The 19,787-nt window shown below is 42.0% G+C and overlaps 3 protein-coding genes across 4 annotated transcripts; all 3 read right to left on the minus strand.

Moving 5' to 3' along the window:
* Window positions 1-809: 809 nt before the first annotated feature.
* LOC126872873 (uncharacterized) lies at window positions 810-9,298 on the minus strand. 2 transcript variants are annotated; one of them, XM_050633091.1, is made up of 4 exons: window positions 8,858-9,298; window positions 2,506-2,591; window positions 2,214-2,438; window positions 810-2,108 (listed from the first exon to the last, which is right to left on the minus strand). In XM_050633091.1, the coding sequence occupies exons 2-4, from the start codon at window positions 2,584-2,586 to the stop codon at window positions 1,455-1,457; spliced, it is 960 nt and encodes a 319-aa protein (XP_050489048.1). In that variant the 5' UTR covers window positions 2,587-2,591; window positions 8,858-9,298; the 3' UTR covers window positions 810-1,454. The 2 variants fall into 2 exon arrangements, with proteins under 2 accessions (XP_050489048.1, XP_050489049.1); XM_050633092.1 differs by lacking the exon at window positions 8,858-9,298 and having other exon boundaries at window positions 2,506-8,851.
* A 425-nt stretch (window positions 9,299-9,723) lies between these two features.
* On the minus strand, window positions 9,724-11,951 carry LOC126872870 (hyaluronidase-like). The gene is made up of 5 exons (XM_050633089.1): window positions 11,683-11,951; window positions 11,382-11,599; window positions 10,878-11,304; window positions 10,310-10,514; window positions 9,724-10,213 (listed from the first exon to the last, which is right to left on the minus strand). Exons 2-5 carry the CDS (start codon window positions 11,524-11,526, stop codon window positions 9,980-9,982), a joined length of 1,011 nt encoding a protein of 336 aa, XP_050489046.1. The 5' UTR covers window positions 11,527-11,599; window positions 11,683-11,951; the 3' UTR covers window positions 9,724-9,979.
* Window positions 11,952-14,508: 2,557 nt separating this feature from the next.
* Window positions 14,509-17,589, minus strand: LOC126872865 (glycylpeptide N-tetradecanoyltransferase 1). Its single transcript, XM_050633084.1, has 8 exons — window positions 17,431-17,589; window positions 16,651-16,886; window positions 16,358-16,568; window positions 16,166-16,282; window positions 15,937-16,107; window positions 15,679-15,859; window positions 15,324-15,587; window positions 14,509-15,259 (listed from the first exon to the last, which is right to left on the minus strand). Exons 1-8 carry the CDS (start codon window positions 17,538-17,540, stop codon window positions 15,101-15,103), a joined length of 1,449 nt encoding a protein of 482 aa, XP_050489041.1. The 5' UTR covers window positions 17,541-17,589; the 3' UTR covers window positions 14,509-15,100.
* Between the last annotated feature and the right edge of the window lie 2,198 nt (window positions 17,590-19,787).

Raw genomic sequence — 19,787 nt, forward strand, 5'->3', positions numbered from 1 at the left:
AGTTCTTCGCCCCGTTACCGAGCTATACGTAATCGCTTTCATGTACCGGCGATCCACGCGAATCTACGCCGCTGATTGGTTGAGACCAATTCCTTATCAGCGAACATTGTTCCGTTGGAACCGATGTTTCAAAACGGATCCAGTCCTTGTCCCTGTCGATCTACCGATTTCGAGTAAATGCAGCTAGTTAACACGCCTCGAGCAATTAGACACTTGCTGTTAGACACAATTACACGCCTGACCGTGGAGTTAATCTTGTGCAATTAATGGCTTTTCGGTAGATTTCTGACTCAAGTTCATCGAGTAGTTTTAGCCTATTAGGAACTTCGTCTAACCGTCTCAGCGACTTCTCGCGGTTTATCTCTGACAATTCAGAGTCCGTCGCTCTCTTGACGCAAGATGTTTATCGCGAACTCTTAAAAAGATTACGTTACTGAGATTGTGAGAAGTACTTGATTTTAAATCGTGGAAGAAAAGTGAACGGTTTTCTCACAAGGAAAATTGATGAGCGTGTTTGTTTTTGTTCGAGGAGAAAGTGTCGACGTAGACAAGACGTTGCTCGAGATTTCGTTCATCTTTATTGGTTTCTTTTCTAGTGGTTCTGAACGCGGTATTAATTGCTTTATTTGCATTCTTTCTTGCGCACCTATGGCTCGACTTGCCAAGTTGCCTTTTTCTTGTTCATTCGTTTTATTTTCATTCGCGACCGTTCTTCTTTTAGTTTCGCAGGAATTTTATTTGTTGTTTTATTTCTTCGAAAATTGGAGAATCGATTCGTCGGGAAAATGATCGGGGAAGTACCAGGAAAATGTTGTACGGACTTTGTTTATTCTCTGCGAGACAATGGATATAATGTATACTTTTAAAGCAATCAACAAGATATAACGCCTTTGGACATCTACAATGGTTGCCAGTTGTGCTAATTACGAGCTAAAAATTCCGAACGTACGTATATTCCATCATTAGGCGCGCGAGTATATTAAATAGTTAATTAATATAATAATAATTAAAATATATATTAGAATTTCTCTCTCCCCTTTTTCTTCGTTTCCGTATTGTCAACTTTTGCTCAACAACGTTTCCTAAATACGATTAAACCCTGACGAGATTTCTCACATCGAACCCAAGTTTCCAAGCTAGCTTCTCAAGAGTAACAGTTTAAAAGATATCCATCTTTTGCTTACTAAAAAGTACATATAAAAAAGAAAGAAATAAGAACGTAGAATTTTCCTATTTACAGATATATCGTTCGCGAGATAAGTCGAATCTCTAGTTTCTAGATCGAATCGAACAATTTACTACGGACTGGACTAGGTCACGAATGAATCTTAACAAATATAGAGAAGATATGATCTCATTCGCTAATACCAAACACGTTTCTATCAACTTTGTTTGATCGAAGTTTCAAACTCGACCAAACACGCGTTGCCATCACGAGACATACATTCTAAATCTCAGAAATCTTTCTTCTTATCCTTATCTACTAATACGTTGTCGTGGTAGCTGATTTCCTGACCGGGAACAGCTGGATGAAGATAGTGCGGTTCCACGTCGATCTTCTCTTTCACGTCGGGATCTAAAACCATCGAATGATGAGGTCCTCGATGAAGCACCGTCGTCGAGTGATGCTGTTGCTGTTGTTGCTGCTGCTGCTTTCCAGTCGATTGATGCTGATGTTGATGTAGATGCTGATGAGTGTGCTGCTTCTCCTCCTCTTGGCCGTACTTGTCCAACAACTCCCTCAGTTTGTCGAAGTCGATGTCCTCATCGATTTTCGAGAACAGCTCCTTGGCCCCAGATTGCTCCAACTTCTCGGAGTCCTTGAGCTGCTTGAAGAGCTGTAAGAATCTCTCGTTAGCCTGAACACCATCTCTGGTGGTATTTTTGGAGGAGTTCAAGTTTGGGTTTTCCAAGAGATCTGGTTTTTCGTGAACGACGTTCACATTCTTATCCAAGTTCTCCACGGTTAATTGTTGAAGCAGAGTATTGTAATCTGGCTTGATCCTAGACGTTTCCATACAGGAGCTGCAGGAACAATTGGTGATAATTTGCACTTTCTTCTGCATGGTGATCGGATTGTTCGTCTCGTCCTTGCAGTCCAGCGTAACCTAAACGATCAAATAAACTAATCAATTTTAACGAAACACCTTCGCAATTTATACAGTCGATCGATGTATGTGGCTTCCGAACAGCTGATACATTTATTCGCCTACCGTGTGCCAAACGCTGTCCAAAGGCTGACAAGAGTCACAGTAAGGTCTGATTAGGTCACCAGGAGCGGAAGGTTCGCTGTGTGGCACCATGTACGAGAAACAAGCTCCCACGCAAACGTTGTTATCCAATTCCTGTGAGGAGCATTGCGGCCACGTGACGACTTGCTTTATGGGAGTCGTCTTGCACCAGCTGTGCTTGTCGGGGTACAGTACGATGTTGTGAACCTTAAATAACCAGTAACGTCACTCTACGGAATAAATCAAAGGGAAATCGAGTGAAAGATCGATGAACCTTGTGCTCGCGATGGGCGTGTAGGGTGGCCGCCTGGAGGAACAGCGCGATCACCACTGTCAGATGACACGTCGGTCGCATGATCCCTGAAACAACAGAAGGAGAGAGAGAGGGTATCCGAATCTTTCCGACTGGACGGTCGTTGCCAATAAATTAGTGGCCAGGTAAAGAGCAGTCAAATTTCTAAGTGTGCCTGAACTTTCTCCGTTCTGATTTGTCGCGTCAAACATAATCGAGTATGGATAGCCGAAGAGACGAAGGAATTTCGCGATTGCGATTCGAGGCGCGGCGTGCATCGTGTGCACGTGTGCACAACGCGTATTCGTTGGTCCCCACCCCGAATGAATGAAAGTCCGTGGCTCTCTTTCTCTCGTGGTGTGCCTCTCCCGAGGTCTCAGGTTCGACGACCGTCTGAAATTACGTCACCGGGATTTGTCGTGGTGCCGCTTCTCCATTCTTCCTTTTTCTTCATTTTCGCATCGCGTGAATTTTGTTTAAAACAAGCTACACGCGGGGAGCATCGTAAACGCAGGGAGAGCTACCGAGCGGTTTTTTTAGGAGGAGGAACAGGGGTGTTAGTGAAAAGAAAAAGAGCGGGAAAGAAGCCACATCGGAACATCGCGGCAGCGAGTTCATTCATAAATCGTTAAGGCCGATTCCTTGATTCCAGTCGAGAGCGGGATGCTCGAGTTTTAAGTCACCGAGATCTTGAGATAACGGAATTCCCCGTGGCCTGACGGGATCGAGACTTTCTCGTGGATATCTTCACCATAAATAGCGGCGGATTTAAGCTACGAGGTTTGAATACGGAATATGTTCCTTCCGCCGGTATAAGACATTTTTTGAGGTCAGGTCGTAGAGGGTAAAAGTTTCTTGTTGTTTGTGAAAATTTGGGAGAGGAATCGTCGTTGGCTCGATCAAAATTTCAATTTTCACGAATAGAGTAAGCAAAGACGCGAAGGAAACGACAAAGAGCCGGGTAGATTTAAAATCTTTACCAGGAAGCAATCAGTGGCGGAGGAAGCGCAGTCTCAATTATCGTGACCAGTCGAGCTTGCACGAGCTTGTTTTATTTCCACGGAGCAATCGGTAATGAAGCAATAATTCCGCAGCAGCGTGGTAAAAGGAACGAAGGAGCATTACGTGTATATGTAGACCGGCTGGATCGATGGCGACCGAGAAAAAAAGCGTCAATCTCATCGTACGATCTTTCTTGATCTTTCGGAGATCACCACGGGAACAAGTGGCACGAACGACAAGGTAAAAGGATGTGCAGGCCCAATTACGAGAGATCGGCCCCTTTTTTGGCCCTCGAAAAATCTCGGATCCGTTTCACCGCGGAGCATCAGGGAACCCACCACCGTGCATCCTCCGTCCTTCAGGAATTTACTTTGTCGTTGGACTCGCGAGTTGAATTCCTGACAACAGAAAGAATCTCGTCCCTCTACGAACAATTGGTCGCCGGTATTTCCAGGAGAGGATCAACTTTTCGTTCCCCTCCGTTGCATTTCAATACCGATCTTTCGACCTTTTCTTATTCTTCCGCAGGCTTCCTCCTTATCCAGCGTTTCATTCGACGAGCCTCTTTTTTCCATCGTTCCTTTCTTAGGTCGAATCCACTATTTCTGCTTCTACTTCGAAGAATCGCGCCGGCATCGCAGGGTTCGACTTATCAAGCCCGATCGAATAGTCGAAAATAAAATTTGAAAGGTTATCGGTGATCCTCTTGCAACGTAACACCTGCTGCAAATTGGCCTAAAGATACGATAGTCGAAAAATTAGAGCTCCCAGCTGATTCTTGTTGAATCACCCTGTACGTGGCCACGAGGGGAGGTGTGCGACTACAAGGTTCGGCCGCCCATCTCATTTCCACAAGCGGTGATTTGAATGACCGAGTAGGATACAACAGGGACGTACTTACTTAATCCGGACGAGTCCGACGGCTTACAACAAGCAACACTTTGTTCTATCCAAACAATTATCTTTACATATTGTGTCGTCTTTACATATTACGTATCTTCGTGCCTCTATCAGACAGATCGCGTTAAATGTCTACAATGGCGAAAAATCAATTTTTATCTACCTTTGATTTATCGCTTAAGACACGCTGTCAATGGCAAATATTCTTCTTTCAATTATTTTCATCGAACTTGCAGTTCAAACTACTAGAACTTAAAAGAAGACGAGTCAAGTACGAAGCACGATCGACGTGAAAAATAACGAGGCGTTGGAGGAAGAGGATCGAAATAAATACGGCCCTGGCCGGGTCGCAGCCAGAAGTCCAAAGCTCTTTGTTGCTGCGCCACCTTCTCTTCTCGCCTCTAGGTCCGTGTCGGTGGCATGGAGGACCTCCGGTCCACCTCCTTCTCCACCTTCCTCCCAGTCCCGTTCCTTCGATTTGCTCGTGTCGTCGAGAAACGAGGGACGAAGACAGGCTGGCCAGAGGCGAGGCAAAGCGAGCGAAAGAGTCGACAGAAAGAGACGGTAGAGGGTCCTGCGCCCAGCCGCGAGATTAATTTGATTTTCAACCAAATTTGACGCGCCCCCGAGCCTAGGCGGCCAAGCACAAAGGGTGCCGCGATCTGTGCACGCTACAGACGAGATCTGTTGGTTCGGTCGGCGTTGGCTTCTTCTCGCGGGACCTTTTAAAAAGCACAAGGATTAAATCCGTTCGACTCGAGCTTAACACCTACGAGAACGAGCGGCCCGCGGACGCGACGTGCCGCACTTCCAGGAAGCTTCTAATAGGAATTCATATTTCATTCGGACTTTCCCTTGGCGAGAGAAGAATTATGTTTGGCAAACCTGAACGACGACTTGGGGCGGGCCGAGCGGAGAACGCGTGGAGAATCGGCGTTAAACACTCCGTAGGATTTTATTGTTCGGCTCGAGCCGTTCTCCGTCAGATTATTCTTCGAATAACAAACTATTTGTCGTTATTAAGAAAAATGTGAATGCGAGTGGAGAATAGACAGGGATGAGAGGTAAAGCGTAATCGAACCAAAGTTTGTACGGCCCTGATGCCCGAGGCACGCAAGATACTTTCATGATCTCTTTGCCGATGTGCCACAGTACTTAGGCGCGAGAGAAAAGAGAAGAAGGGGAATATTCGCAGCCAGTACGAAGGAAGGAAGAAGAAACACTAGGAGTAAAATGGTTCAAGTTGCTCGACCAATGGTAGTCGTCGGGGAATACGTATAGGTTCTCGCTGGTGGTATCAAAGGACTAGAGCTACTCCGTAGCTCGATCACCTTCACCATGCTTCATCTAGGCATACCCATAAGCGGAAGAATGACTGGTGGGTACAGAGAGACGAAGTAGGAGTTTCTTATTTTTCGAATTCCTCTCCTACGAGAGAAGCGCAACCGGAGAAAGGTATATGCACGCCTATGATCGTTTCGTACCGTGAAATCTTGCATCGACGAAGGTCTCGGACTTCGAAAAAAGAAGGTCCGAGAAAGAAAAACGGTACGCGGCCCTGATTATTGCGATAGATTAGCGTATAATTTTGGAGCGCAATATGTTCTTCCATTTTAATGAGAAATCCCTATCTTTCGATTTGGTCTAGCCCAATTTCGCATTTTGCGACCGTCCTTTGCTCGTCTTTTTTCCGCAATACGGTGCCGTGGCCGAACTAATAGGGGGGCCCGCAGGGTGAGGGTCCAGAAGGGGAGCAAAATAAAAGAGGAATCGACGAGAGGGAGGACGCAGAACGCGCCAAAAGCGAGAGGGAACCAGAGGAAGGCAGGCGAAAAGGAGCGAGAAGGTAACTGGGGAGGGTCTGCAAGAAAAAGAAAAAGAGGAGTTTGCCAACAGCACCGGAGGAAGCCCCGAAAACACGCTGGACGTGTGGCGCCATCTCGGCTCCTTTTTTTTCTTCCTCCTTCTCCGCCACTCGCCGCGCACACCCCCCGTGCTTGTTCCTCGTGCTTTTGTTACTTCGCCCATACTAATTCTTCGCGAGCTGCACGGCGTGCCCAGAGTGCGTGGGGAGAAATCGACTCGAGAAGGGGAATGGGCCCCGAGCGAAGGGGAAGGGGCCCTGTGCATCGACCAGTGTCGGATTAAGCTGCTTTCGCACCCTCTTCGTACCTTGATTAGATCGCAATTTTAAGCTCGCTAAAATTTCAACACCGCCCGTAGCGGTTTCACGCTTTCGAAGTCTTGATTATCGTTGCCAACGTCTGCCGCGTTTAAGTTTAGACGTGTCTCTGACTGAACTGTACCGGCCGAAACTAGGAGGGTACGCGCACGAAATATGATACACCTGTGCTTTTCGCCTAACTATAAGCTCCGTGGAACGATGGAATTGTAATTTTTTAAATTGATCGACAGTAGAATCGGATATGAACGTAATCGCTAAAACACCGAGGGGGAGCAAAAAGAGGAAATAGCTAGTGTGTGTACCGCCTTAAGAATTCTCTCTCGGTGTGGTAGCCCCCACGAGAGCGCGGTCCACATACCTGCAAACGAACGTTCTTAAAAGGGAGGGCAGAGCCCAAGAACAGGTCGTTAAAATGTAATGACATTGTTGTTTTTAATGCTCGCCTCTTTAAAACGGGCCCTTTCGTCTTCCTCGAGCTTGCTCGCTACTACCTCTTTCGCTCTCTCTTCCTACTTCTTTCCCGTTTTCTGACGAGAGATGCGAAAAAGCGATCGCGAGTCATCTTGCTCCGTTTTCATCCGATTTCCTCCCTTTTTACCTTTCTTCTCTAGGAAAAAAGAAACGTTCTCGCGGAGAAGGCATAGATCGGAAAGAAAATGAAAAGCTCCGATTTTATTCCGAGAGATATGGCGAATTTCTGGCTTTAAATGTTGCTCTCACGAAACAGGCGGCAATTTGTATGTCATTACTTTAATGATCTTTTGTGGCAACCGATAACTCGTTACCTGAGCTACAGACATCGTACCCACTAAAAGATGACACAGCTACTTTTGGTCGCTTCTGCAGCCTGACTTCGCAGCTATCGGTATCAAGTGTCATGGACCCCCAGGAAGCCTTCGATTTTTCTTACCTCGCTACGTGTTGTACAAGCCTAGCCGAGGAATATTTTAAAAAAAAGAACGTAGAAAGAGATACGCGTGAACGCGTGCGTGTAACCGTCACGGCCAACCAGTGAAATTTTTTGGAGAAGACATAATCGTGCCACTTAACGATAGGTTGGAGAATACCAATTAAACGAGAGGTAATACACTGTTCATTTTCTCGTGTCCAATTACTCGAAAGGCGCGAACATGGTCGCATTAGCGACTGTCGGTTCCAAGCTCGCTTCGGCGATCCTCGACTACCTGTAGTTTTAAAAAGAAGCGCACCATAAGATGTAATTAAGCGTGGACCATTCTTGAGAGAATGAGACTGGTTGATGATATTACGATGTTTACGGAATGAAGTAACATGTCCAATAATAGACTTTATTTTACGTATCTACAATTTGTTCAAGGAATTATCGTGTCTCCTTCGAATTTCTTTTCCCTTTCTTCTTTTCTCTCTTTTCTTTTTTTTTCTTTTTTTTTTTTTTTGACTACCGTAACTTTGCCATAAATTTTCTAACAAAAAATGTATCTAGTTTGCGAGATTAACTCGCGTGAATGTTTCGATCGAGAAAGCCGAGAAATCGATGGTAAATTTTTGTCAGAGATTTTGGGGAATTAGCCAATTAACTGCACGGTGGCAAGTCGAGGCAGTCGCAAAAGGTCTTCATTAGAAAGGACCCGATGGCGAGTTGGCTACCGCACAACAGTTTAGCTTGGAAGTTAAGTGTTGCGTCTAAGAAGAGCTATCATTAACTCGAGAATAGGGTCTGGTATTAGGATTAGTGGGCAAAACGTTTTGGATAGGGTGTTTCTCAACTATTTAAGTCCGGAGTCCCTGTCCCTTGGCCACTTTCGAACAGTCTGTGATCATCGCAACTTCTCTCAGCTGGTGTTAACATTCCTTTACTTCGAATGGAGACCACCGGAAAGGGATCTGCCTTCCGGTGATCGTGACGCAAGAGAAAGATAGCGACAGAGTGAATCGAGGAATCGTACGCGCCTTATACGCTGTTATACGCTGTTGTTCGTTGTTATAGTATCGGTACCTATCGGTGTCTATAATTGCTTTGAAAAAAACATCTACATGAGGTCAAGGGATCGTCACCAGGGAACACTGATAAAGTATGGAGAGCCAGAAAAAAGCTAGAGTATTCCAAGTACGAAATCTCGCTGCTATTTCGATATTGTTATCGAATCTACGATATCGTGGATTCCCGTAGCACACGCATCACGTAGTCTGGCAACTCTGGCAACGATCTCGAGCCACCAGCAAGCGTACGGCGGCAGCCTTGGCTTTTCTGAAGAAACTGTCACTCACCTCCGTGTACGTCAGCGACGTTGCGAACTACGCACCACTCTAGAAATTTGCCGAGAGCAGAAAAAGGATCGGCAGACAGTTTCGAAAACGGGAACGATCTCCGTGCGATAGTCTGTTGCTCGCGACTTTTCACTCGTTCCTCGGCCGGAACTTCGCCGTTCTTGCCCGGCCGGCGATAACAACCGGATCAGAGGAAGATCTGTAGCGACAAATTTGAAGAACGGTTTGCCTCGAAACACGGAGATCCGATATGAGGTTGAGCCGAACCGAGCTGAGCTGAACACGAAACTGTGCTGCCGATCTCTCGTGTTCCGTTCTCCTCCTCCTCTTGCTCCACCTCCACCACCACCGGAGTCTCCTTCAGCTCCTCCTTCTACTCGGTACGTTCGGTTCCGCGCCGTTCTCGTTCCGTTCTCTCTCTTTCTCGTTCTCGCAGCTTCTCCAGGTATTCTCGTGGAAACAGAAAGAGAAAGGATCATTCTCTGAACGAGATGGAGAGGGGAGGAATCAACGGTAAGCAAGAGAGATCTTTGACTACCTCTACAACGACGTCGCGTGTACTGTAAAAAGCAAGATCGCCCGAGGCCTTACACCTCGAACCAGTAAAACTTGTCGTACGCTAGTGCCAAAGTGTGCTCGTCCCGAGTTTTGATTGCCAGTTTAGCTGTTACCTCGTTTGTCCGATTATGAGAAGCGATTCGGCCGTCTTCACGATGATACTAGACGAAAACCAATTCGTTTCGATCTTTCAGAGACGTTGGTGACAGACCATAGGGTTGACAAATGAAAGAAGAATCCGACGAGGAACAGTACGTCTCACGTTTGTTGGGAACTTCCACTTTTCGGAGATAGAATGAAAAAAGTGGTAGTTTCGTAGGAATTTTATTTCGATCGCTGCTCGAATACGTCGCGCAACATCTCCAAGTATCGTCTAAACCAGTAGTCTTTGGTTTCACTTTGGTGTCTCGTGTTTGATATCTTTCTATTTCGAAGGTCGAACAGATCTCCTACGTATGTCATGTATGATAACCATATACGTAAGCGACAGAAACTAAAGATTTTTTACAATTTCTCCTAATATTTTGCCTCTTTTATAAGAGAATCGGTATTCCAAGTGCTACATCAAACTTGGTCCACGCTCACATCGATTCTGTTGTCCACAAGAGTGCTGTTGCTTTGAGTCAAGCCAAGAGCGGTTCGTCTAATTCGATCTACAATGGGCCCTAGTTCGTTGTTTACGTATTCCTTGAACTCTACGCACTTTTGCCTGGTATTAATATCGTCGGAGCTTCCCCAAAGGATGAGACCGTCGGCACCGAGATCCATGATCTTTCGTAGAGTCGCTTCGAGATCGTCCTGCACAGAGAAATCCATTTCGAAGATCAACCGATTTGTTATCCAGTGACGTATCCTTCAATAGCCGAAAATTGTTTTTTACGTAAAAAGACTCACCTTGCTCAAATACATATCCCTCTTATCTTGGTACTTGTACCAATAATAGGGGAGAACCTTCTTCCTAATCGCCATTTGTTTTGCTATTCTCAAGGCTTCTCTGACACGGCCTCCGACGAGACCGACTCGTTCACTGCTCGTTAGGCTCAGTCTGAAGTACACCGACGGCAGGAGAACGTCTTCCAGCTCGAACAGCCATGACATTCTGAATGGAGAAGCACACGAGTCTGGTTGGACTTATCGAGAGAACGATTAGATAAGACGGATGTAACTCCCTCAGGACGGTTTAAATTTTCATCAGAACACGATTCTTGACACTGACCCACTTAAAGTCCGAGTGTTGTAACGTCCACGGCCGATTCGTAATCTTGTTACCTTAAATCTCTAAGAAATTTTTTTCACGAAAACTAGAACGCACGATCGGTTGATGAAATTCGTGACGGTACGATAAATGCGAACGATATTCGTGCACAATGGTACCGATACGGTCGTACGACGGATTACCTAGGAGAGTCACGACATTGAAGATGGTCACGATCGAAATAGAGCAACTTTGTTAATTACATACTTATCGTTTTCCAGCATCGTAGCGCTGTCGCACTGGGAACTGTGTTGATTCGGTGTCAGATTGTAGCAGTAGGGGTAAGCATAGTATCCCCAACTGGCGGACGGTCTGATCTGTTTGGCAGCCTTCAGTGTCTCCTCCATGAAAAGTTTCCCGTATTTCTCGAATCTTCGTTTCGCTTCCTGCTCGACGCTCTGATTGTCCCAGAACGGATGCTCACGACGAACTATCTCTATGGAGAGTTTCTTATAAGGCTGGAGGGAAGCCCAATTCTGTCGGAAGATTGGCCTCCAACTTTCGAAATCGATCACCCCCACACCGTGAAACGATTTGTCTGGTATCTGATTGATCAAGTGCTCCCGAAATACTTCGAGATGCTTGGTGAGATTGCCTTCTTGCGGGACACCACCGTTTCTCGTCACTACCTTTCCTGAATAACGTTCAAAGTTCTTTCCTTTCTCCAATCCATCGATAGTCTCACGGTATAAGGAGCGAGTATTGTTTTACCGTTCGGGTCTGTCAGCAACGCCGGGAACATTCCAGGGTCGTAAAGGATCGCGATCTCGTCACCGCGGAAGTTATCCATCGAATTCTGTAGAATGCCATATCTCTCCGATACTTCTTCGAAGTGAAGCCCGTACTTATGGCACATAAAGGTGGGCACGTTCCAGTAAACGTTGAACTCCCTTACGGTTTCGTTGTTTTTGGGGCTGGTCGGTATGAAACTGACAAGAGAAACGACGTGTTAGCGAAAATCGAGTCTCGAAAGCGCGGCCAATGACACGAATTAGATAAGATATTTTCAGACCTGAACTTGAACGCTTTATGGGTATTTCAGGAGTTACAGGATGCGCTTGCCAACATTCGCGTTGTCCTTTTTACTCTCCGATCTTTTCTTTTTTTTATTTTCTACGGAAAAACGCAACGTGCCCGTTGCAGCACTAGGCCGCAACACGTGTTCCCGAGAATAAGTTTTAATCGTTCTCTGAACGTACGGCTTCTCTAAATTTAAGACGAAGGGTGCGGAAGAGAGCAAGTTGACTGTTTGCAAGGCATCTCAACGATTAACACGTGTGTCAAGTACCCGAGAAAAAATGCGTCGATCCGAAGTACGGGTGCTAGCATCAACAGCACTCGGAACATCATCTTTTCTGTTACGATCACGATAACCGAAAAGATGAATCGAATGCACCGACTAGCGGGGCTTGATAAGGAAGCGACGCGTAGAATATGTCCGCGTGAAATCACCCAGCGGGTACTTATTGATTTTATCCTGCTTGCAGATGGGACTAGATGACTTCACGAGGAACTCGTCAGAGGTCTTCGTGAATAAACGTCAACGACGATGGTACAACAGCAGTGCGACTGAATTCCGCTCGATTTCAGGCCACTATTTATTCCACATCGTGTGTCTCGTGTTCCCCACCTACGTGTTCGTCAGCGCTTCGTGCTGTTATCTGCTCCGGGTATTGTTCGGTGATTTCTCGTTTCCGTCTTTTCTTTTCTCCTTTTTTTCTCCTTCGCATCGCGTAAAAGAACATCACGCGTTAGTGATCAATCTTGTTGACAATTAAAGTGCATTGAGCCCCCTATGGAAACAGCGCGAAATCGGTACACTTACCTGACCAAGGACCATCCGAGAGTTGAAGGCCTTTGCCGGAGGATCGTTAACAATGTTCCGTCATCCAAATCTGTAGTTCACTTACACAATGCCTCGACATCACGATCGCCCGTAGTTTCAAATCTGCCAGACGCTTTTCAAGGACCATCGTTGGAATTAATAGCATAGTAGTACTCATACAGGGTGTCTGATAATTAGTCGTGCAAACGCGGAAGAGATGACTCCTCATGAAAAAAATAAATTAAAAATGTAAAATAATGTTTTCGCAGACGAGGCTTTGTATTCAAAAAACAAAAGGCAAGCGATTTTAAAAGTCTGCCCGGTGCACATATACTAGCTGTAAGTTTCAACTCGCAGTAGTAATTAGAAATAATAGCATGCTATTTATATTGTTAACCGTGTTATGATATCAAATAATATAAGAATACTATATGGATGACATATGCGGGTAGCTCATATTTCTACGTGATTCCTGAATTATCCTTTTTCGTAGTGCTTTTTATACATTTTGCAATCGTGTCGAATAGAAGAAATTTTCCAGCGAAGGAAATGAATCCATTTATCGAAGGACAAGTTTCTATCTCGCGAAATAAATTTGTCTGTGAAGGAAACTCTAATCAAACGTTAATTTTACTTGCGATTAACGTTCGAACTTGAGATGATAATTTTCCTCATACAAACAAAGCAATTTGGCGCGTTTGGAGGTAACGAATGTGTCCTTTTAATCTTAATGGTCGGATTGATTACCTGAAGCATTTTTACAAGACTGTTAAGCTCCCTTTCGTGAGCTTCTTTTGACACATAAAGATAATAACGGTAGGATAACGACCAAGGTAACAATAAATTCCATTCTTCGTCATTAATCATGCGAATAGTACCATAGTAGAGATAAATGTTTGAAATATTTGCCACCTGTGAATATAATTGATTTCACTAGGGAGAGCTAAATTCTTATTGAACATAAATAATTAGCCATTGTAAGAGACGAACGGTAGCGAAGAAGATGAATTTTAATGGAAGATAATACGGCAAATGTCTGTAAAGAATTTGACATCTGTGGAATATTATTGTAGAATTGATCAGTGAATTTTTTACCGCCAAGTCGTACGATTAAACATTTTTCCTTGTCATTATTAGTTTGTACAATCGTTATTCACTTGTGTGTACATTAAAAGATGTATTATTTTCCAATGTCATGTTAAATATTTCTAGACAAACAGGGTATCTAGAGGACAATTAATCAGAGTTCAATAAATTAAATCATTTATCAAGAATGAGCACTCGCAATTTAGACAATATGTAAATAGACGATATGTAGACAATTAGAAATATTAGCATCGTAGGTAAATAGAAAAAATGGGCGTGTAAATATCAGCTGTTATAATCGCCACGGGGCCATCATTTCGCGCCTTTTATCTTGAAAAGACCTTGCATGTCGGTTGTGCGTATACTGTGTTAAATATTGATCTGCAGCAACTGTTACAAAGACCTCGGCTCGTATTAGGAGCACACGCTGCTCTCATAAATGAATATATGTATATGACAGTCGAAAACGTTTGCTGGAAGAAAATAAAAAGAAATCAGCTGGGTATGTTTTCCAGAAACGTAAAATTATCTAAAACGCAGCTTGTAAAGATATATATTTCAATGAAGTTTACATTTAAACAACGTAAATTACTTTTGATGCCGTACCGTTGGGCCAGCGGTGTTTCCCTTAATGACAGTCCTTAAAAACTGGTTTCTTTCGGTGTCTTTTTAGTTTTACCGCTATCTAATCGGCGCCGGAAGCAGGTCGCTTGTTATGCAACCACGTGTTTTGAACGTACCGGAAAAGAAAACAGTACCGAAGCTAATGATCGAAAAATGGTAGAATCATTCGTGTCAGCTATAAACGTATCACGTACGATAAGGAAACTTTATTTCGTGCTGGAGTATACAGCTTACAAAGGGGAAATGAGATTTACGATATAAAGTCGGAGAAGGAAGAACGAAGGGGGTAAACAAACAAATGGATCGCTTTATACTTCGATCTTCTTTTATTTAAATTTTTCTTCCACTGTCCACTTCGGCATACCTTGCGTCCTATTTAACCAAAACAGACGCTGAGGGAAATGTCTAATTCCAAATAAAATAACGCCCAAGGAGTTTTATCGAAAATTTTGAAGTAACTCTGCGGTCGACGATACCTGTAAGAAGGAAACTTGCCCCGCATGGTTCTTGTAAATTACTAGAGCATACGATAATTATCTACATTGCTCGTCACGCAGATACCTATATACACGCGTTGCACATGCATATTTTGACCTTGAACTAATGTCATGATCAAGGGTTGAGACAGAGACTCCCCAAAGATAACATCCACGGAACCGGCGAATCCAATGGAACGTGCTACTTTGACTCATTTAAGGAAATATTAATTTCTTTCTATCGTTCAATATGCTTTGGATGCTCGTTAGTAGAAGACAAAATTATATTTGCTTCCGTTTCCATGTATTCCTCCTATATTATCCTAATAATATTTATTTCCATCGTTTATCGTCGCTTCCGTATCGTAAACTTGCACGTGCGAAAACTTCTTTTCTAGGCGAATTCGTTTATTTAGAACTTATTGGAGCACCAAACCAATCTTTCCAGGTGTCATGCTAGGACAACGCCAATTATATAAATAATATTGCAGATTTCCGTCACCTATACCAAACTTTAATGGCTCTAAGAACTCTTTGTTGTCCATGAGATCCAACGCATTAAATACGTCGAAGTCAAGCTGAAAATAATATATAAACGATGGTTTTTTCTTATATAATAAAGGTACAAGCGATTACACTTACATTACGAGCCGATATCAATGCATCAGTCATGAGTTCGAGCCAAGGAGTCGCAGTGGATACGTTGTAAAAACTGTATGCAGCCCTGAGAGTTTTGTGTGTCTGGTGATGCATTATGGAGCTCGGCAACGTATAGTAGCTAACCATGTCAGTAATTTTACCATCGTTTTCTACTACAAAACTATTAATAATCCCGTTCTGTGGGAGGAACCAATGTCGGAACTCTTCGATGGAGAAAATCGGAACCAAGTCAAATTTCTCCAAATACTAAAACATGAGTGATCTTAATATCCTCTGAATTAAAACATTAACATTAATATTTCTAGCAACTGTAGTATTCTCCTGAAAAAATCATTACATCAGTTAATATTTTATGAGCTTGAGGTATATCTGCTTCAACCAGTTTCCTAAATCCTGGCACTTTTGTATTTTCTGGCAGTTTAAACAACTTTAAAGTTCTCTGCATAGTCATATTGCGAGACAAGTGAGAAAACTTCACTTCAATTAATTTCTTTGGATTGAGAGAACGATGCCAATACCTTTAAAATCGAATTCATAGTTAAATGATAAGAAATAGTGATATAATAGTGAGATTGGTTGTGATGCAGGTACACACCTGCAAGTTGCTATTGGTTTTGGCAATACAACACCAGCGGTATAAACAGCCTGGAATATACCTTGAAGATTAACTCTCCTAGTTATTTCACGTATTAATACTGGTGCAACCCGTTTTGACCTCAGTTTCTTGTGCACGCATAAGAAATTTATTTCCACCATTTTTTGAGTGCTGAAATTTTCCTTACATTAGCTAACAGGGGACAGACTAAAAATAATTTGAAACCTACTGATTATAAACACGCAGAGTAGCTGGAATAGCGGAAATGAAACCGACTAGACGTCCGCTTTTAGTCACACGTACCCCACAGTGCCATTCTTTGCACCATCCAGGGGATTGCAGTGCCCTAGAAACATCTTCTATTGAGTACTTAATTGAACTAAACTACATTATAAATTTCATTAGTTGATATTTTGTTTACCACTTTAAAAAATTAGGTGGATAATCAAATCTAAACATAGCATCATCATCTTCCACATAATTCTCAGACAATAAAGTATATAATTCTGACAAAACTAAAGGATCATCAAGGTTTAAAGTATCCCATTGGAAGTCTGCTGGTAACGAATAAGGTTCTGCCCTGATTGATGTTTTGTCAGATTCAATGGCTTCATTTTTAACTATTTTTTCATCTGCAGAAAATCTTCATAATATAATCTGGTCAACTTAAAATTATTGTTTACCATCGTGAAATGTAGATCTTAAATTGTTTACCCATTTTTGGTACTGGCTGCGTACTCCAAAACTGATAAGGCTTTTGCATTGCCTCTTCCTGAGTTTTAGCAGGTTTCTGCTGTATATTAAAAACCTCCATTGCCATTTGGATGTCTTTTATAGAAATGTTACACGTGCTATGCATTTCATGTTCATCTCTGTGGCCTGTGTGGTTGTGATTCTCACCAGTGGTATGCGCCATCTTGTTCTTCTTCTTACGATGTCTCTTTTTTGAACTAAATTACAAGTATTATCCTTTTATTTCTTTATGCGCTATTAGTAAAAGAAGCACAACTCACACAGGCATACACAATGCAAGAATAAATTAAGAATGCAAGAAGCAACAAGGAAGGTACAGGATACATTGAAACTTTACATGTTGAAAATATCTTCAAGGATAATAATATTTATATACAGGAGACACATTAAATATTACATACGATTATATCCTTATAATATTGAACACTTATAGTGCTATATATACCTAGTTTTGAATTAGTAGGTTACTATGACACATAAACATAATTCTAAAGTACCCAACTCAACTACAGGGACAAAATATAATAATATGAGAAGCCTTTTATTATTTCAAATTAATAATAAAATATTGTTATTGATAATTATATAACGGTTAATAAAAAATAACATTAAATTACGTATACGGTATTGCCGGTCATCCATAACTCGTATTCAAAGTGAATCGAATCAAATGCTCTCCAATCATACCAATTGAAATTACACGGCAAGTACTTCGTAGGAATTGAATGAACGTTCGCTCACCTTTTAGATTTCCCATCTTTTTCGTGAATCTCATCCTTCTTAGCCTCCCGTTCCACAACTTGACTCTTTTCCTCCATTTTAATATAGATTTTGATAATGCGCATGCACATGACATGGTGGCTCCCCCTAGTTGCGCTTACACGTAGAAAAACGGGTCACGTGATGTACGCCATGACTGTTCCTTCGAAAAGTTGTATCGCGTCGGTGTGCTTAAATTAATTCAATTCTTTTAGTAAAAATTTCTTTATACGCCAACAAATTACTCTAAATAATTTTTATAACGAATAGTATAAAGTTTTTGATCGGCAAAAGAAATTATACGAGTTTTCTTAAAAAGTATTTGGTACGCCTAAGAGTCGTTCTATCTCATAGTGAACGCGCGTTAGATAGAAATAAATTTCTCGGACCGTTTATCTGAAAACTTCGAAATTAGAAAATACGCGTTTACGATAGTTTGGAAACGTATTAGCGGTTTCATTGACGAGATTGAGAATGTTTCGAATCGACTTTCCGTGGAAAAAGAAGCGTGGGAAAATTCGAGAACGCGGGATTTTCAAGCAGCGAAGGAAAGCAATATGGCTTCGGCTGCGCAGCAAATTTGGCGGGAATGTTTGGCGCCGGTTTTATCATCGATGTTATCTCTTCGAATGTTTGTCAGCATGTAATGTGAGTTAAAATAACAATCAATTATTTTTAACGATATCATTTATTTTGTTTTAAACCGTATTGCAAAGCCAATGAAGATAGTAAAATGTATTTTTATAAACGAATAAGATAGACAAATTTGAGGATCGGAAAGTTACTTATAATTTTATTAAGTAATTAATCCACCGATAACCGATTCCTAATTGGAAGACAATTGTATTTGACTCTAGTCCGTACACTATTCATTGTTTTTTTATCTTGAAATCAATAGCACTTTTCAATATCATACAATACTACTCTAACGTGGTTTCATTTTTTTCTTTTGCATATATTTTTAATATTATATAATTTTCATTGAATTATACTATACTATATTATTTCGATACTGTATTCAATACTAAATCATTACGATAACACGTAGCACATGGTGCGTTATCGTTAGATTGAATATGCTTTGCATAGCACAAATACATTGCATAACATACATCGCATAAGCACATGTCGTGCGTTATTGGTTCAAATGGATCAAGGAATTCGGATTGTAATAAAAATTGAAATTAAAAAGATTTGAGATTCATATACTAAAATTACTCCATTGTGTGACAGTCTGACAATTATAGTCTTCTTTATTTCATTACCAACAGTATTCTTACATCTTCATGCCGAAACAATGTATAATTTCTATATCATAATATATATTCATTTATTCATTTATATATTTATTTATTTATTTATTTATTTATGTGTATAATTGTTAATAATTGTAATAGCAGTAAATAGTCTGTAGTAGGCGAGTTTGTAGGTATGTAAACAGCTTTTAGGTACGCGTAATTCCAGTTTATCGATAATTCAAATCCCGCGTACGTCCCGTTCGCATAATTTATGATTTGCATATCTATTTGTCAAACTGCGGGCAAGAGCAAACTCCACGATTTGCTAGCGTGCCGCGATATTCCAATGTTTTCTCTTTCTTTTTTTTCTCAGCTTTTCTTAAGAAACCCGATATCCACGGAAACTGAACGGTTCTTGTTTCTGTTCGACGATTGAACGATAAGAGTCGAGTGGAAATTGATTTTCGAACGAATCTAATCTCGCTTTTAGCGCCAGATTTTCTTCTCTTTGTCATAAATTCTGCAAACTGGCTGGTTCTGATATCCAACTAAAGGAAACTATCGCGTTCTCGCTTTATCAAATGAATTGACAATTAGGATAATTAACGCTTTATTAACACAAGAGAAGTGTTATTACGGAAAAATAAGATGATACGATAGAAGTAATATTATTACGTGGGAATAATTAGGAACTTCTTTTCGCCTCGGATACATAATTAGCGATTTCTTTGAAGTTGCGCGCGAGCAACTTAATTAAGAACTTTCCATGTAAATCAACATTCGCTTCTCCGACTCGAAGAAAACGAAAAACTCGATTGATCCGCAGGACTAGTTAAATATTCGACCGAGAGATCGATGTCCAAGTAAATTAGGTCTGACGGTGTACTCGTCGAGTCGCGAACGAAAAAACCGTAGAAAGGGAGTAATAGAAAAGGTTTGTTATTTTATTTGTCGAATGAAACACATGGTCGTGAATCGTACGGGGAATTCGCGGCTTTAGTGAGCAAGTGCCTTGAGGACAACGATCGATCGTTGCTCCAGCAGGTACTGAAATTCAGAATGAATCAGCAGGGAACAAGCAGCAAACGTTTCATTTGTCTT

This window comes from Bombus huntii, chromosome 14 (genome assembly GCF_024542735.1).
Source record: "Bombus huntii isolate Logan2020A chromosome 14, iyBomHunt1.1, whole genome shotgun sequence".
In the NCBI taxonomy this organism is placed as follows: Eukaryota; Metazoa; Arthropoda; class Insecta; order Hymenoptera; family Apidae; genus Bombus; species Bombus huntii.

Bases quoted from the DNA above. Each gene is read 5' to 3' on its own strand.
- LOC126872873 (XM_050633091.1), bottom strand. From the start codon at position 2,586: ATGCGACCGACGTGTCATCTGACAGTGGTGATCGCGCTGTTCCTCCAG. The intron at 2,439-2,505 runs GTTCATCGATCT...TGGTTATTTAAG, and splicing joins ACGCCCATCGCGAGCACAAG to GTTCACAACATCGTACTGTA. The intron at 2,109-2,213 runs GTAGGCGAATAA...TTGATCGTTTAG, and splicing joins TGGACAGCGTTTGGCACACG to GTTACGCTGGACTGCAAGGA.
- LOC126872870 (XM_050633089.1), bottom strand. From the start codon at position 11,526: ATGTGCCATAAGTACGGGCTTCACTTCGAAGAAGTATCGGAGAGATAT. The intron at 11,305-11,381 runs GTAAAACAATAC...AACGTTATTCAG, and splicing joins GTTGCTGACAGACCCGAACG to GAAAGGTAGTGACGAGAAAC. The intron at 10,214-10,309 runs GTGAGTCTTTTT...TTCTCTGTGCAG, and splicing joins GGGATATGTATTTGAGCAAG to GACGATCTCGAAGCGACTCT.
- LOC126872865 (XM_050633084.1), bottom strand. From the start codon at position 17,540: ATGTGCATGCGCATTATCAAAATCTATATTAAAATGGAGGAAAAGAGT. The intron at 16,283-16,357 runs GTAAACAAAATA...AGATGTTTCTAG, and splicing joins CCACCTAATTTTTTAAAGTG to GGCACTGCAATCCCCTGGAT. The intron at 15,588-15,678 runs GTAATGATTTTT...CTCATGTTTTAG, and splicing joins CTCATAAAATATTAACTGAT to TATTTGGAGAAATTTGACTT.